This window comes from Besnoitia besnoiti, chromosome IX, assembly GCF_002563875.1.
Source record: "Besnoitia besnoiti strain Bb-Ger1 chromosome IX, whole genome shotgun sequence".
Lineage (NCBI taxonomy): Eukaryota > Apicomplexa > Conoidasida > Eucoccidiorida > Sarcocystidae > Besnoitia > Besnoitia besnoiti.
Genome location: NC_042364.1, coordinates 1,844,515 through 1,862,399, shown reverse-complemented (window position 1 = coordinate 1,862,399; position 17,885 = coordinate 1,844,515). Strand labels below are relative to the sequence as shown.

Sequence of the window (17,885 nt, the reverse complement as noted above, 5' to 3'; positions counted from 1 at the left end):
TAGCACACCACCGTTTAGATATACGTGGGTGAAGCGGTAAGAACACGCCTGCGCGGCGCGATGCACCTCCTGGACTCTGGTCTAGGAAGCGTCCGCTGCGTGGGAAGGAGGCGCGCCGCGGCGCGCCTCCTTTGCTGTTGGGAGGAGACGCGGGCTTCCACGCAGGGCCGCGCGACGCTGTGCAACGCCTGCGGCGAGAGGCCTCTGCGGCTCTGCGTCGCAAGCGCACAGAGGCGGCGATTTTTGTGCGTGTAGAGCGCCGCTCGCTTTACACAAGTCTGCACCGTCCCAGCGTATGCAGGCATCGACAGTTAAATGCCCCGAGAGTGAGAAGATGCGGGGGAAAGAGTCAACGGTGACATGCGGTTCCGGTGCGTGTCTGTACGCAGCACGCAGGCATCTAGCTACAGCAGCACACCGTTCGCGAGAGGGAGGTCGTCAGAAACATACTCGGACCACCCATGCGAAATGCGCCCTCACACACACTACCTAACATAAATGCGTGGCCCTAGCGCACTTGTGCCCCAGCCCGAAGGCATGCATGCGCCCTCACACGCACATGCATACGCATATACATACATATATTTATACATGCATGCAAATATATAGTCATGCGCGAGTCAAGAGGAGTGATGTCTCTCCCTCCCTCGCTCTGCGAAGTACGCCGTCGGCATTACGCGAGCAAATAAGAGAATTAACAGGCTGCGAAAAAAGACTCTACCGTCGCTGAGAGGTGCTTGACGGGAAAAACCCCGTAGGTTTGCAAAAAGTTGTGCCTCCGCATCTGCCTGGCCGTAGCTGCGTGTCGCCACCGTCCACGCAGTTCCTTGGCACTGGCGGTAAAGAACGATATACGTACGAATGCATGCCCCAGTCCGCACACCAGCCAGCACAGCCACATCCATATATATATATATATATATATATATATATATATATATATATATATATGCATGTATATGTATAGATACATGTATGCATGTATATATATACGCCTTTATATATATGCGTAAATATGGATGAATTTGCCTGCGCACGGCTGTGCGGCTCTCGGGTTGGAGCTGATGGTCTGTAGACCCCGTCCGCAAGGATGTGCGGGAGACGAAACGGCAGACGCGCGACAAAGGCGACAGAAACTCGCAGCACTCTCAAGCTTCCTCTGAAAGCGGCCACTTGCAAATCGAAAGTGCACAGCGGAATGATACAAGTTTGCTAGAAGCAGGCTGCGCGTGGTCGCCTCCGTCTCACTTGCCAACGAAAACGAGTATCTACACGACAAACTAGAGCAACACTGCGCAGAAGCGGCAAGAGAAAACCGAGAGGAGATGCGCACGCACGCGAGCTATTATTCTGCTTCCCTCTACGCACCGCCCCTCCTTGAACTTCGCTGACTCGAGTGTCTCTGTTGCTACTCACGCGCATTCGCTTCCATCCGCGACACAGCCTCACGCAATACCTCCCAGCGCGGAGCAGGCGAGCGAAGAAAGCCACTCTGAGGCAGGACGCTCCGATGAAGAAGCAACAGCGACCTCCCGCGCGGTGCCCCCGCCTCGCACGCAGCCCCCCGCAGGAGCACATTTATATACATAAATATATATGTAATTTCGCGGATACATCTACGTCCGACGCACGCACGCTGGTCGGCCTTCTCGGCAAACTGCCTCCCCTTCACGACCTTCGGACCCCCCCCCTCCCCACCTTGTGAGTTCCTCGGCGTTCCACTCTCTTTCCTTTCACTCCCCCTGTAGCGAAAAGCGCGCGAGATCAGCGGACTCGCTTCGCTGTACCTATGCACACGGCCGCGTCTTTGCTTGTGCGGCGCTCTGAGGCGACCCATGCGAGCTGCGAGACTCCGGAACCAGCGTCTTTGTCCTTTCGTCTAAGGCGGTTTCCTTCTGTGGCCTTCTTCTCCCTTCTGTGGCCTTCTTCTCCCTCTCCTCGAGCACCAGGTGTGTGTGCGTCAAGGCGGACGGCGTCCATTTGTTGAAGTCTCTCCGCCGCATATGTTTACAAGGAGTCCACGCGATCGCGTTTTCTTCAGCCGCAGGCGCAGGCCGATCAGTATCCGTGGGGTCGGTACCAGTTGACGCGCTGGGCGACCCAGGCGGCGTCGCGCCCCTGGACGTCGGAGAAGTAGATCGGCTTCTTTCCCCAGAATTTGTACGTGAAGCCTTCGAAGTAGTGCGGGACTTTCTCCTCCTCGATGGCATGGACGTGGACGTACATCGTCTTGAACAGCACACGTCCCACAAAGAGACTGAGACAGACCAGACCCACGACGAGCCCCACGCAGACGGTCGCGTCCAGGACGCCCAGCACCGCCGTCCCCCGCAGCGACTGCCGCTGCACTTCCGTCCGCCACCGATCGAAGCTCCCGTTGATGTTCAAACCCAACACGCGCGCGAGGAGTCGCACAGGGTAGCTCAGTGGATTCAGAAACGGCAGCAGATCCGCCAGCCACGGCGGCGGCACGGACTGAGAGGCTGGCGACCTGAGGAAAGGACAGAGGAGAAAAGCAAAGGGTTATTAGATCCTAAAACTCGCAGGCGCACAGCCCACAGCGACATCCGAGCCCGGCGTCCGCGCCCAACAGGAGGAGACGAACCCTCGACGCGCACGACCCGACGGGCAGAGACACACGCAGGACGAAATTTAGTTTCTCAACGCCGTCTGCTGCCGCAGCTGTGTGCTCCCCGTCGTGCGTCTTCAACCCAAGGCATTGAGTGCTGCTGTAAGGACGCCCGCGACGTCGTGGGGCACCGGGTGTTGGGATTGAGAATCATGCGAGTCACAGCAGCTGTCTAACGTGCCGAAAACCCTTTCAAGGCGGCGCAGTCGGTGTAGCTGTAGCGAAGTCCCTTCTCAGCCCGTGTGAAGCGATTGCGCGTCGGCGTCGGCGCACCGCTGCGTGGCTCGTGGACGCACCTGTAGGTCTCTTCGTCCTCAGACAGCTCGCCGTCTTCTTCGTCTTCCTCCTGCGTCGACGCGAACTCTGGGTCGGCGCCTTCTTCGCGGCCCGCCCCCCTCCCACCCTGCGACCCGCCGAAGAACCCTGTTCCCGCGAAGAAGGACTTGATGTGCATGACGTTCTTTCTCCTGTGCATCTCCTGAGCTCCGCTGACGGCGTCTGCGCCTTCGGCCGCCTTCTTCTCGTCTTCCGGCTGCTGGGCGTCTTCCGCGTCCTGCGCGTCGCCGCCGAGGTCCTCGCCTGCCTCTCTCTGCGGCGCGTCGGCCTCCCAGGCGTCGCAGGCATCCCCGACCACGAATGCGTAGTCTTCTTCGTCCTCGCTCACGGTCTCCGCCGCGACGCCATCTGGGCTCCGGGTTTCGGGTTCATCCCAAAAAGAGGCCGTTCTTCGTTCCTCGCGCTCGCACTCGTCTTCCTCTGTTTCTGTCACGTCGCCGTCCTCCTGCCCCATCGCCTGGTTCTCTTGCGCCTCGCGTTTCGCCTCGAAGACGAGCCGCTCGCCAACTTCGCGTAGCTTCTCAACCCAGGGCGTCGTCTGCGCCGCAGAGGCCGCCGCACTGAGAGTGCACACGCCCGACTGTTTCGCGCGACTCTGGAAAAAGGTGACCACGGACGCAAGCGTCTTCTTCGGCTTCTGTGCCTCCGCAGAAGTCTCCGCTGCGAGCGCCGCTGGCAGTCGCGAGTCGGTCGGATGCATTGACAGGAAGGGGACACCCGCGCTAGCACGTGCCGCGGTCGGCGCTGCGCCGTCGTTGGCGCCCACGCCGCCTCGACGGCTTTCTCGCTCTCTCCCGCTGGAATGCTGCGTCGGGCGGTCGCCGTGCGCGGCGAGACCGAAGGCCGCAGTCTCCTGCAAGCGGCCCGAAAAAGCCGATATGGAGGGGGACACTCGCCTGCCGACGACGTCGTCGAACCCGCGCTTCTTCATTTTCTTCTTCTCGCCACCCTCGCGCGCCGTCGGCGTCTCCGCGCCCTCAGGCGCCTCGCTGGCCGCGAGGATAATATTCGACGGCACTGCCGTCGCGTACTGCTGCGCATCGACCCACGCAGAGCTGCCTTCAATCGCAAACAACGCCGAGGCCTGGCTGAAGAACGAGCGCGGCGCGCCGAGCTTCTCGCGCGGCGCCTCGTCGAGGAACGCGTCGCCTGGGACTCCCCGTGGCGCCTGGAGGCCGAAGCGCGGTGGCGCCGGCAGCCGCGCCTCAGTGCCTTCACTCGGCAGGTGTCTGCAGTCGGGCGACGGCTTCCGCGTCTCGGCCGCCGACAAGAAAGGCAGAGACGCCAGCCGCACGCCGCCAAAGGCCCGACACTCCACGGCTCCTGCCAGGCCCCGAAACGGCTCGCCGACCTGCCAAGAGTCACACGAGGTCGCAGGTCGCCCAACGAACCGCGACGAGACTGCGGTCTCGAACGACGCAGGAGACGGACAGGGCGGCAGCGAACACGGGGAGGAGGACGACACCAACGCATACACCAAGGCCTCCAGTTCCTCACTCTTCTCCCGCAGACGAAGTAATTCGCCCTGAAAAAAAAAAACAGCCGCGTGATAACATGGCGGATGATCATTCATGCCCTTAACATACGCGCTCAGACTTGGAAACAGGTACACTTGTCTGCACAGACAGTAGCCTCGCACACGAAGGCCTAAGCCTCTACAGAGAGTCGTTACGCTGACAGCTGCGCCAGGCAAAAGAGCACACAAGGAGAAGCTGAGTCTGCCGATCACGACGCAGTAACTACTCTAATATATATATATATACGTATGTAAGCAGCATATCTGCATATCCGCGACGACTTCAGCGTGCGTGTTGTTTGAACGTGGGGAGGCGAAAAACGCGTGTCATCATCCAGCTCTCCCTGGGGTTCGCCGCAGCCAATCTGTTGCCCCGAGACAGTACCTCGGTTGAATCCTTGAGAGTGTTCACCGTTCGCTGCAGCTGCTGGACTTTGGCATCGACCCGAGCGTCCTGCAGGCAGCTTTGCCGGCTGTTCAAGGCCGAGTCCCCGAAACTGCTGGGCCTGTCGTCTCCCGAGAGCTCGGACTTCGGATCTCCGAAGCAGGCAAATTCGCTTTTCCTCTCCACCTCAGTCCACATTTCTCCTTCAAGACCACTGCCGGATCGTTCTACGACTGCATCGCCCCCAGTTGCCGGCTGAGCTTCGGCGACGTCGCTCTGTGCACCTGTAGCGTCTCCCTGCTGAAGCCTGTTCTCTCCCAACTGCCCGGACACACGAGGCGACGCCGCCGCGGCTTCACGCTCCCGCGCCTCTCGATGTCTCTCTGCCGCGCCGCTCTCGAAACTCAGGCCCGCCTCGTTGTCGGGTTTCCGCTCGGCTTCCGGGAGCAGTTCTTCGCCCTGCTGCGATGCTCCGGCGCCTCCACCCCAGGCGTGAGCAGTCCTCTCTGCAAAAAGCGAGGGAAAACCTGCGCACGCCAGGCTTGCTCCTGCTTCGCGGTCTTCTTCCACGCGTGAGGACTCGTCGCGTCCACCTATGCCGCCAGCAGCGCCGCTGCACTCACACAGAGCGCCTCTCTGAAGAATCGGCGAGTCTCCACCCGCGGCCAGGGACGACATGCAGACAGCCGCTTGGCCGTTTTGTTTCTGACCTTCACCCGCGAGGCCTCGCGGAACGGCTGTGAGAGGCGACACCGCAGCAGACGCGTCAGGCTCCCTGAGGCCCTCGCCTGCACCGAGCCTTCCTCCCTCGACGCCGGCGACACCGCCACGTCCGGCCGAATGCGCGTCTCCCTCTCCACTGCGCTCTGCTTCAGCACTGGGAGAAAAGGCAGGGTTTCCACATGAGGACGACCGCGCCTGCGGCGGTAGAAATAAACGCCCCGGGGTGGTAGGAAGCTCTGGCGGCCTCACGGGGCTGCAGTCGTCTCGCTCGCACAGCGCGGCAGACGAGGTGGACGCACCTGTCAGCGAGGCGAGGCCGGCGCATGTGAGTGAGGAAACGCCCGAGCGCGTATCCAAGAAAACCCCTACAGGGTCGTCTTCTGAGGACGCAGAGACAAAAGACATAGCAGAATACATCCCCGGAAGCGCACGTCCACCGCGACACGCAACGGTCTCGATGAACGACACGTGGAGACAAAAAGTCATACACAGACGGTAGTAAGGAGTGGTACGGCCCTAGAGAGGAAGGCGCATGCATCCAGGTGTCTGCATTCGATTACATGGGTCTACGCATCTTTGGCGTATACAAACGCCCGTGACGTAAAGGCTCACAGGCGGATATTTGACTTGCGCACACGTTTACCCCTGCTATCCTCACATTTTTTTAACGAGCGTCTCCTTGTTCCCCCTCGGATCGACAGCGAGGGAAAACTACTACTAGATGCGTCCGCGTGTAGATAGAGGGACGCATCTAGGTAGGTCTTGGGAGAAGCTCATCCATGCAAACTCGCGCAGAGAGTTGCAATCGGAAGCGCTGGGGGAAACTGTGTGTGCCCGTGGCATAGCTACATACTCTCTAAAACTACCCCTCTACTATCTGTTCCAGTGTGCCGGTAAAGAGACGTTCCGCGAGGCAAAGCAAAAGTATCTAGGCATGTGCTGTTGCTGGCGGCTCGCCTTTCGAAGCACACACACGATGCACGACGGCCAACTCCAGTTAGCCCGCATTCTTCAATAGAAGAGCCACACAGCGCGCCACGGTCCATGCGATGAACAAGGGGCTCAACCCGCATCTTTACACTCACCATCCTCATCGTCGTCGCTGTCGTCCTCTTCGACATTTGAGCTGAGTACGTCGAAGCTGCTCATCGAGCTCTCGCTGCCCCCGCAAGGCTCTGGGTGGGGAGAATGTGCTCCCTCCGCCGCTTCCCTGCTCTCGACATTGTCTCCCCTTTGCTCTCCCTCCGATCTCTCATCGAAGAGGGAAGGCGCACAAAAAGGCGACGCGGCGGATTCGCTGCCTCCACTCTGCATGTCGAATTCCGTCTCCGCTCCCGCTGCCGCTGACGATACGCTGTCCTCGCCCTCCTCTGGCTGCACCGCGGGTTCGTTCTCCTCGTGGATGCCTTCTTCCTCCTCCCTTCGCTTTCTCCAGTTCCCCGGCGGCGTGCTTCGCAACATTACGACCGACGCACTGACGCTTGCAAGCGAGGAGCTCGTTCCTCACCGGCCAGGGCGTACGTAAGAACACGCTGCCAACAAAAATCGGTAAATCTATAAGCACACTTTCAGCAGCTCAATGAGTCAATACGATACACACCAGCCGACCCGTTGCGGGTGAAATGCCACCACCGTTTTTGCCTACTCACCCAATCCCAGCCGTGGAGGATGAACGTCGCCTATGAAACGTGTCTAGTGAACGCACCTAGAACACAGGGGCATACGCGGTGTGTATGGAAAGAGCAGTCGCACAAGCACACACTCGGGTGGCCGCGGCTTGGGTTGCCAAACTCTCAACGTGCTCAGTGCGGGTCGCGAGTTTGATCCGAGTGCTGCAGACGGACTGAAACATTCTCTTGTAGGCCCAAAGCCCGTAGACAAGCTGTAGCTCCACCTGCGTTGTTCCACTCGGAAAACGAGGACGGATGCAGCAGTCCTTCAGCGAACTCAAGGCACGTGAGCCAACCAAACGAGGGAGAGGAGCTTTCAGCCTCCTGTTTTGTGCTAAAAGAGCATGGCGAGCCTGAGGAAAAGAAAGGACGCCGCACAGTCAAGGCACCCTGCGACGGTCAGCGAATGCCTGATGAACATCCCACAAGCAAGCTTACCGAAGACTTGAGGCTTAACCACACAAAGAATACATACCGCTCGTCTAATACGTGCCGTGTTCCATAACAAATGTGCAGCGCGTAGAAGCGTGAGCTACCCATCAACGCACTAAACATGCAGACTAGCGCCTTCTTGGCTCCCACACATATATACACGAAGACAGACTGGCGTGCCCACTGATGTAGTGACACCGTTCACGAGGTCCCACCAAAACTGCTACACACTCTCAAATAGCAACAAGTGGTCAACCGGTAACGCCCACGCATGCGCCGATCTCCGCTGGTGAGGAAAAGTCGGAATAGCGCCAACGTTGTGAAATACGTGGATATCCCTGACCAGCGTAACATCCTCGACAGACAAGGTTGCACCGGCGGTGTCTGTCGAAAAACCCTGCCTTCCATTTGTGCCTATTGTACGTAACGTGCGGTGCCTCAAGACGCTCGCTTACCTTCTATCACTTATCCAGACCAATAATGAGAAGCTGGTGCTACCTAGCCGTAGCACACACCAGCGCGGCGCTGTTTTTGTGCAGCGCTTCCAGGGAAGAGCGGAGTTTGCAAATCCCACGGCGTAAGCATGCGCAGACAGCCGGAGTCTCCCAGGAAGTCGGGAAGTGCCTGACTCCCTCCGTATTCGGAATCTTTCTGCAGTTCGTTCTGACTGGACGCTTACTGGCACAAACCACTAGACAAAAACACTTGCCCGTAAAGGCCATCGCCTGGCCCCAGTGCGCACCACGCGGCGCCTGTTCAACAGAACAGCGACCCGACAGAACTTCGAAACACATCAAGGTTCATCAGCATTGCGATTAGTGATCCGAAATGCAGCATCACGATGTGGTGTCTTCCGTCGTCTCTCCGCATCAGCTTACGCGGATACAAGACTCTCGCCCGATAGACGTCGATCCGAGGCGACCCGACGGTGGGATTCCACTGCAAGCATGGTACGCACTTTGTGCGTGCCCACAATTCGTTGACCCGCGACGTGGATTAAGAAGTTTACCCCTTAGAAAAAGAGACTTCCACTCTCCGGAACAGCCAACCACGAAGAAAACGGGGCTGCACAACGGTTAGCCTACGGCGTGTATGGGTGAGCGAAGTAGTGAAGAAGGGTACGAGCAGTATCGCACGTCAGCTCTTCCACACAAGAACGGCCACACGAAATCGTCCGCCTTTCCTAGTGCGCTCCCCTTTGCCCTCCTAAGACACACGCGCTAGCAACAACGAGAACAAAACGCCACTCGTTCGCATTAAAAACACCACTCGGTCATCGATCCATGGATAGGAACGCGGCTGTTCCCTGCCTGCTCATAGGAGCGCTGCGGCCACCCGCTCGGATTCTCGCGCGCGACGCGAACTCTCTCAGACGAGTCCTCTCACACGGCTTCCAGCTTTCACCCCGGCGCGATTCGTAAATGCGACACCCCGTTAGCCGCCTGGAGGGGCCGTCCACCGGCAGCACACCCATACCGTTGAGACCACTGGACCGGGTAGCGAAATTGCAGTGCCGAAAGGGATGGGGGACGTCTTTTCTCCAGTTTCCGCGCTCTACGTACGAAATGGAAACACTATCGGCGGGGCTCTCACACATGCGGCGTTCATCGTAGTGGCGCCTGTTAAAGGCACTAGCGTGAGATAATGCAGCGAGACAAAGAAAGCACGTTCGTTGCGCGTGATTTATTGGAGGGGGAGACGTAGCGCGGAGAAGCCGTGACACTGCGTGGCAGGAGCGCGGCTGCTAACCTCGGTGTGCCATCGTGTCGAGAGAGGCAGCGAGTCTGTATCATAGGCAAAGCGATGCTATGCTACTCCTTATCACGACTGTTTAAAGAACTCGTGGAAAATGAGTTATTTAAGGGGGGTCGGTTCGATGGAGCCGGCACAGATCATCCCTGAAGGATGCTCTACCGTCTTTACTTTCGTCCAGGCCGATGCGTACACGTTGAAAATGCTCTGCGCACGCTGGTGGAGCACGGCGGTTGGTAAGAAATATAGGCTGCTCGGTTGTGTCTAGATGTTCACCGGTTGCTACATCCGCACAACTACACAGCAATCAGCGAGCCTCTGTTCTTCAGGTGGAGTTATTTGGTGGACCAATCAAGACTGCGCGTCTTTTCACACACGGCTCCTATTTCTAGATGGAGAAAATGACCGGTGAATCTGCAAGAATAACCGCACGAGGCTGACAGGCTTCACTCCCAGGCATTTATCTCCAGAAACTACAGGATGCTGCGGCCGCCAGATAGTGCGTGCTTTCGACGAACGCCACTGAAGCGCCTGCCGCTCACTTGACGCTGGAAGCACGGATGTGTCACGATCGTATTGTCACTGCGAGACTCGCTTGAAATGCGTTCTCGGCAGCGACTCACGTGACTGGGTCACAGTGTCACGGTGCTGTGCTGCAGAGAGGACACGAAACCTCATCAGGTACAACGCGGACTGAGACTGCTCCCACCGCTCACGGCCTCAACAGAAGCGTGCAGGCTTGCAGTTGTAACCTGCTGGCATAGGTGGTTCGCTGCGGCGTGTGCACGCTACCATACAACGAAATCATTGACGATGGGAACCCCTCGAGCCGGCAATGAGCACCCACGCGTCCTCGTCGAAGTTGCCAACTAGTCCCAATCCGGCAAGTAGACGGCTATTGCGCCACCGAGACGTGGAGTCATAACGTGTGGATAGTCGTGAAACGACTTTCATGGACTCCAACACTCTTCGAGTCTCGTGCTGCACAGGATACGAGACCCCGGCGCAGTTCACGCTTCACCGCGAAAGCTGAACGAGACACACCTTTCCGCAGGCGGGCACAACCGCCGCGATAACCGCGTGTGCTGGTGTCTGCCTAATGAGCGGCTACGGCAGAACAGCCGCATGCCTCAATCCGAAATGTTTCGGCTGTCATACCGCAAGCCTCTCGACTGGGGCTCAAATTGATTTGTCCAGTCAAGCGATAAGTTTTTTTCTTGGCCGATAACAATTTACATGCGGGGCACGCGCTGACCCTGACCAGCGCACAACTCAAGCGCCAGCTCGCTGGGCCGCGACTCTGAAGCCGTTGTCTCTTGCTGGGCGGCTTTGTGCCATGTTTCCTTTCGATGAGATTGGCGCTGTTCAGTTTTTCCCGATTGGCTTCAGAGGATGAGAGGGAACGAGGCTTTGACCTCATGTCTCAACGCATGCCCCCGCATCTGGTACTGCCTCAGTGAATGAACGTGACCTTTCGTCAAGAAGAATTCTGTATGTTTATTTTTCGTCAGTCCCCTACTTCCACACCCTTTTGTGCCACGCTGTCGCGTCTCTTTGGCTGTACTACGTGGGCATCTTTTGTGGGAACTGGAAACGAACGAAGGCGTGAGCCAGGCACGCGCGGAATGGCGACATGCGAAGATGCGCGCATCCCATGTCCCGAGCGATTCAGGTAGCGGAACGCGACGTGGGCCTTCCGGGATCCCCATCCCTCTTCCGTTTGCTCACCGCAGTTGATCCTGATAGCTTCATTGCGAGTCCTATATTTGCTTGTCCTGGGCTCGATGCTTCTTCGGGGCTTCGCGTGCACACGCCGGCCTCTGTGTGCCGCGCAACAGACGACGGCTGTGCACACATTTAAGCCTTCGTCCCCAATGACACATGATAGAGTCTCCATACTTCCAGGAGCTGTCTGTACGCTGTTGAAGCACCTTTCACGCAGCAGTCATGCTGCCAGGAGGGACGTGTCTTCCCCACCTCCCTCCTTGTGTCCGTCGTTTCACGTGTCACAGAAGAACTGGCGAGAAAGACAGAGGCGTACATCGCGCGACTATTCCGCACACTCTCCCGCGTTGACGCGGCTTCCAATTGATACGTCGCAGCGCCAAAGAGACTCTTCTTCTGTGTCTTCCGCGCAACGCCTAGCTCACAATCTTCGCGCGTGGTCGCAGTTGCGTCTTGCACGGAGAGGGTCGACGCATAGTCCTTCACTGTTGCGCGCCAAACACGCCTTGATTCACCGCCGTTCGCGTTTCTCTTGTGGTGGCAGGAGTGCGGAGAGGCAGAGCGTGTCGTTCTGTACTCGGGACGCGTCATGGGCAGGCTCGCTCGCGCTGGCGGTCGCTCTTGCGTGTCCTTCCACCGACAAGGAGAAGGGGAAAGAAGGAGCTGGTTTGATGGACCCAACACACTCCGCAGAAGTCCCGTATTCATCCTCTGCTTGCCCTTCGTGTCCCGCTGACTCATCTTCCACTGCGTCGCCCGCGTCAGCTCCCCCTTCCTCAGCGTCGTCCGTTTCCTCCCGTGCTTCATCCTCTCTTTGGCGCCAGTTGGTGGCTTCTTCGTCTGCGTGTCGTTCCTTTGAGAAGGCTCTGGGCGAGCAGCTGGACGAGCTGTGCCGCTTCGCCTCGTCTCTGCCTGGCGCCTTGTCGGAGTCGGCAGCCGCGCTTCTCGCGTGGAAAGCCGCGCGGGACGCAGGCGTCGAGGAGGAGTTTGCGGGGGTCTGGGCGACGATCGGCAGGCAGCCGGAGAGCATTGAGCGTTTCTTGAGAAGTAGCTTCTATCTCATCCTGGCGGCCATCGACTACAAACTGACCTTCCGCCGCCTGGAGAAGGTGGACGCGCGCTTGAACACCCTCGAGCAAGAGAGAAGCCGCGCACAGCGGGACTTCCAGGTCGTCGCCGAAAGGCAGCGGAGGGCGACGCCAGCCCACGCAGCCGATGGAGGTCAGGCTCGCGAGAAAGATGCGACGCTCCTGGGCGGCGCATCCGGCGCGCCGTCTGACTTCGCCGTCGCTCAACTGGGCATCTGGGAGGAGCGGCTGCGCGAGCTAGAGCGGGGGATTGCTGCGCTGCGGGAGCGCCGCACTGGGCTGCTGGCGGGCGTCCACGATCGCTGTGCCGCTCGCCTTCTGCACGTTTGCCTGCGGCACGGTGGGCTCTACACGAAGCTGGGGCAGTACATGTCGACGATGAACCACATCCTCCCTTCCGCGTACACCGATCGACTGCGCACGCTGCAGGATGACGCAGAGCGCACGCCGTGGCCGCTGGTGTCTCGGCTCCTCGAGGCGGAGCTGGGCAGACCCGTGGAGGAGGTATTCCTGTCCTTCGACAGGGACGCGGTCGCAGCCGCTTCGCTGGCGCACGTGCATCGCGCGCGGCTGCGATGCAACGGGCAGGAAGTCGCGGTGAAAGTCCAGCGGCCGCGGCTGCGCGAGCAGATGCGCGGCGACCTGCAGACGCTGGAGACTTTGATGGCGTTTGTCTCGCGCTTCTTCCCGGACTTCGAGTTCCGCTGGGTTCTCCCCGAGTTTCGACAAAACATGCGGCAGGAAACCGACTTTGAGCAGGAGGCCTACAACGCCATGCGCCTCAAGTGGCTATACAGAGACCGCCCCGAGGTCTACATCCCGTGGATCGACTGGGACCTGACGACGAAGCGCGTGCTCACGATGGAGTTCGTCAGTGGCCTCAAAGTGACCGACTCGCCAGACACGCTGCAGCGCGAGCTAGGCGCGAAACCCGAAGAAATCGCCGACCTCGTCATGACTGTCTTCGCCGATATGCTCTTCGTGCACGGCTTCGTCCACTGCGACCCGCACCCCGGGAATCTCTTTGTCCGCCTGATGCCGACTGAAGAAAACGCGAAGAAAACTCGCCATGCCGAGTCGCCGCGAGGCGGAGCTCCTCCTTCATGCGTGTCCGCGGCTTGGACGAGCTCGCCCTCTGCCCCGACGACCTCTCCTTCGTCGGCAGCCGCTCCAGCGGAGGCCTTCGAAGAGAGAGAAAACCGGCGATACACGCAAGGGGGAAAGGGAGAGCAGCCGCGGAAAGGGCGGCTTCAACTCGTGATCATCGACCATGGGACCTACCGTCGTCTGTCACCGTCGTTCCGCGCCGCCTACTGCCGGCTGTGGAAGGCGTTGCTCTTGAACGACGTTGCCACAGGAAGGCAGGCTTGCCGCTCTCTCGGGCTCCGCCTCACCGTGACGGGGCTGTCCGAGCCGGGGTCCGATCTCGCAGCGCGCGGAGAAAAAGGCAGCAGGCCAGCAGCAGAGAGACAGCCGAGCCGACAAGCAGACGCAGTTGCTCAAGGCGCGCGGGAAGGCAGCGGTGCGGACCCAACTGGAGAATGGGGCGACCAGCGCGGGGGACACGTGCGAGGGAAGGACGGCGAGGAGAGGGAGGACGAGATGGATGAGACACGTGAGCCGGGCGGCGGGCTAGCAGGTCGTTCCGCGGCGCGGCGGCGAGAAGTAGGTGGCCAGCGAGGGAGCGCGCCGGAGGACTCAGCTCGAGCCGCGAGTCGGCATCTTTTTGCGCGTGACGTCCCAGATCCAGACGAAGACGCCGCCCTCGATCTGCTCTCGCTGATTCTGACCTACCGTCCGCAGACGCGGCTGCTTTATACGGCGCTGGGGTCTGTCGTTCACGCGGAAGACCGGAAAGCGTTCATCACCAGCTTGCGCGGCACGTCCTTCTCGGCGATCAGCGCGTTTCTCGAGTCGTTGCCGCGCGACCTGCTGTGGATTCTGCGCATGACCAATATCCTCCGCTCGCTTAACCACACACTCGGCGGCTCCACCCGCAGTCGGCTCCTCGTCATGGGCGAGAGCAGCTGCAGGGGCCTTCAACTGGGCAACGCGGGTGTCGAGGCCCTCGAGGCGGAGTGTGCTCGCTTCCTCGCGGGGCGGCGCGAGGCCGCGCGCAGGCCGAAGGGCGTCGCGCAGAGAGGCGGGCGCGCGGGGAGGAGGCACGCGCCGGTCGACCCCAACGAGCCACGCTCAGACGCTGCGCTCGCGAAGAAGGAAGAAAGAGGAGAGGGAGGAGAAGGCAAGGCGCGTGACGCAAGTGAGAAGGCACCACAGGAGCGGGACTGCATCCACGACGAGGGCTTCATGATCCCGGAGCCGAGACAGACAAGGGAGCTCCGCACGTCGTCGCTCACTGAGGAGCCCGCGAAGGAAACGAGAAAGGCGAAAGCAGACAAAGAAGAGGAGCCCTGCGCCGGTTGGGGGAGCCACACGGATCCTGGAGGCGCGCAGACCCGCGAGGAGTTGTTTCAACGGCGGGGGCTAGAGATGCCTCACTGGTACACTTTGCCTGGCGCCACGAGTCTCAACCTGCCGGTCGCTTCAGACGTGCCAGCCTTTGGCGCGAGCGCGACCATCACAAGCCTCTGTCGAGCTCTCGACGCAGTCACCAGCCCTTTGGCGTGGCTAGCCGCGGCGCTCGGAAGGGGCGCGGAATCCCGAGAGGAAGCGGAGGAAAGAGGGCGGGAAGGACTGCCGGCACGCCAAGAAGAAAACGGCCGCGCGACACGCCCTCGGCGCCAGGGAGAAAGAGTAGAGAGAGGAGGGCAAAGCGCGCCGCTTGTTGAGAGAGAGAAAGGTAGGCAAGGCGACAGAGTCTCGCTGGGGGCATTGCTGTTGGAGGCATCTGCGGCTGCGTGCGAGGATCCCATGAAGGGCCTCGAGCTTCGGATTTTTGCCTTCCACGATAAGGACATCCCCAGGGAAGACACGCTCGACGAGGTGCGGATCTCGAGTGGAGCCGCGCCCGCTTCACTCGGGTTCGCGCATTCGTCTTCGTTCGCAGTTTTGAGTTCTTCTGAGGCGTCGCACTCGGCTTCCCTCTCTTTGTCGCCGTGGGCGGCCTGGCTTCAAAGGGCGCTCTTGAACGCCGTTCTCTCATTCCAGCTCTGGTGGAGTGTGCAGTGTCTGCGCTTCCGTCTGTGGGTAGCGGACGCCCTTCTCGCGCTCGCCATCGCCCAACCCGCGGTTGGGGACGCGCTCGACGAACCGCGGGAGCGGGGGGGGGCGTTTCGACGCTTCTCCGGATGATGTTGCGTCCGTCGAAGTGGAATGATTTCACTGCTGCGTCGCTGAGAAGCGCCTGTGAACTGCCCTTTTGTCTTTACGGTCTGTAGTCAGCGCGGGTGAAATCAAGCGCCCATCCGAGGCTTTAGTCGAGTGGCATGACGGTCGTCTTTCTCATCACCAGCCGCGAGCGCCGCTGGGCGAGTTCGATCGAGAGTTGCGTCTCTCAGGCGCTTCACTCCGACACGCCGATTTGGGGGTTTGACGTCATTGCCAGTGGTCAGATTTGCGCTGAGTGTGTTCCATAGTGACTCGCGACTAAAGTGAGGAGGCCGCCTTGACCTGCTCGCGTGTCACCACCTCAGCCGGTACCGGCGGTGTCTCAGAATCCGGGGCTTGTTTTTTTTGTCGCCTGTGCTTTTTGTGCTGACGACGGGGATTTCGGAGCCAGCTGGTTGCTTCGCGAATTTGAGAAGACTGGCTGTTTTCTATAATTTGGGTATCCACGCTGCACCGCCACCGCGCGGCGAATCGTGGCAGCGATGGGGCGAGTGCATAACAGTCCCTTCACGATTCGGGGGCGTGCTCACAGTAGGCCCCAGTACAAATGGCGTGCGCGGAGTCTGCGCAGCAGCTGCTTTTCGTTCGCTCTGCCCTGTTCGTTAGCCCGCCGTGGATTCACGCCTGTTGAAGCGGAAGCGCCGCTTCTGTGGAAGTGGAGATCTTTTCCAACAAACTTGCCAAAGCAGGCCTTCTGCCCGACCTGCCGTTGTATCTGCCGTGTAAATGCCCTGATCCACCAAGTTTCTTGAGTCAAAACGCATACATCCGCGGAGCCTGGGGGCAGGTTCATATTGATACGGAAGCGCCCGGCAGTGCTGCCTTTCCTTGTAAACGGGCCTCGGTAGGCCACAGCGAATAGTTCGTGCCTCAGAACGGTGTCTTTAAAACCGTAAGCCATAAAATGTCTATTTGAGCCGCTCAACCTGTGTATTCTTGTCCAGCCAGACTCAGCTCTTTCCGCAGTGGCCGTGGTACTTATCTGCTCACTGCTTCACGTGTTTGTGAAGGCGATTTGTGATTCCCAACTTCACAGGCGCGTGCATGATGCTGTAGGGAATGGCGCATGCTAGACATATTATTGTGAAGTGCGGGACCCGTCATCAGGCCTTTATCTGTGTTTGGTCAGCTCGTAGGTCAACCTGGTCGCCGCGCCTCCGAATGAGGACGTGGCGTGGCTTCGTTGAACGCCCAGTTCTTTAAACAGCCTCTCATCTTGCGTGAGAGGCGCAGCGACAGGCGTTTCATACACCAGGGGGGAGACGGCGACGGCAAAAACTCGCAGCGGGGGGCAGACGCTTGGTGAGCATAAACAAAGTCGCTTTGCAAAGCCACTACAAAGTAGTCACTGGGAACGAATCTTTAGCAAGGCTGAAACACATACCCGAGCCCGTCCCCCGGCGCAGGTGGCTCTGGCTACGCATATACATCTGAAGAGTGAAGACTGACATCCACGTAGGGCTTACGCAGACGCGTACACAGAACGAATCACACGAGCAAGCCCGCCGACGAGACAACGGAAAGCGACGCATCGCCCCAACTGCATCTGTATCCTCTTGATACGCGTGTGGCTCTTTGCCGCACACTCGAAGAAGAGCACGAATAACTCCCGCTCGAGGCAAAATGTCCCAGCAGACGGACTACCGACCTTCCTGAGCCGGCCGGCCGCTGAAAACCGAGAACCTGAATCTTCATTTATGCCAAGTGTCCGCGAAACTGGGTTTAAGAGCATCTCTCCAAAGGCCTTCACGACCCCAGGAGCACGGGACATGCAATGGGCGCCAGCAGGCGCCAACGCCCTCTTCATTTGAGAAAACACGAATATTCAGCTTCGGATAGTAGCCGCACACAGCGGCCTGAGCGGCAGAGAGCTGCAGAATACTACAGAGCCCAGGCAAACGCAAAGTAGCCGCAAGACATGTCGACAAGTACGCAGAGTTGGACGCACGCGCATGTACGTAAAGAATTGATTTTGCACGAGTAATGTTTTAAAAAAAAACTAACCGTTCTTCCTCTGAGCAACTGACATTTCCATCCCTTCAGGCACCTCCCGACGATTCGTATCTGCTTCCGGTCAGGCATGTAAGGGGAAGAACGACGACGCAGGGCCGGTGTGTGCGCCGCCACAGGAGGCGCTCGCCAGTTCTGTGTTTTTTCCCCTCGTGCGACTACGCGGGCGAAGAGTCAGACAGGCCGGAATGACTCAATGGACTCTCTGCCAGGCCACATGCGACGTGCCCGCCCCCAGTGTGGCTCCCCGCGTTGTGCAAAACGAAATGCAAGGCACGCGTTTCACACAGCTTCGTTCACATCGATCGCTGGCGCCGCCTCAGGGATAGGG

At 59.4% G+C, this 17,885-nt stretch overlaps 2 protein-coding genes across 2 annotated transcripts; one reads left to right on the top strand and one right to left on the bottom strand.

Moving 5' to 3' along the window:
- Positions 1–2,058: 2,058 nt before the first annotated feature.
- Positions 2,059–7,050, bottom strand: BESB_014310 (uncharacterized protein; the record flags this gene model as incomplete). The annotated part of the gene is made up of 4 exons (XM_029360160.1): positions 2,059–2,491; positions 2,926–4,490; positions 4,867–5,969; positions 6,675–7,050. The coding sequence occupies 4 exons, from the start codon at positions 7,048–7,050 to the stop codon at positions 2,059–2,061; spliced, it is 3,477 nt and encodes a 1,158-aa protein (XP_029216827.1).
- Positions 7,051–9,540: 2,490 nt separating this feature from the next.
- BESB_014300 (uncharacterized protein) lies at positions 9,541–15,508 on the top strand (the record flags this gene model as incomplete). Its single annotated transcript, XM_029360159.1, has 4 exons — positions 9,541–9,679; positions 10,059–10,124; positions 10,955–11,048; positions 11,713–15,508. 4 exons carry the CDS (start codon positions 9,541–9,543, stop codon positions 15,506–15,508), a joined length of 4,095 nt encoding a protein of 1,364 aa, XP_029216826.1.
- Between the last annotated feature and the right edge of the window lie 2,377 nt (positions 15,509–17,885).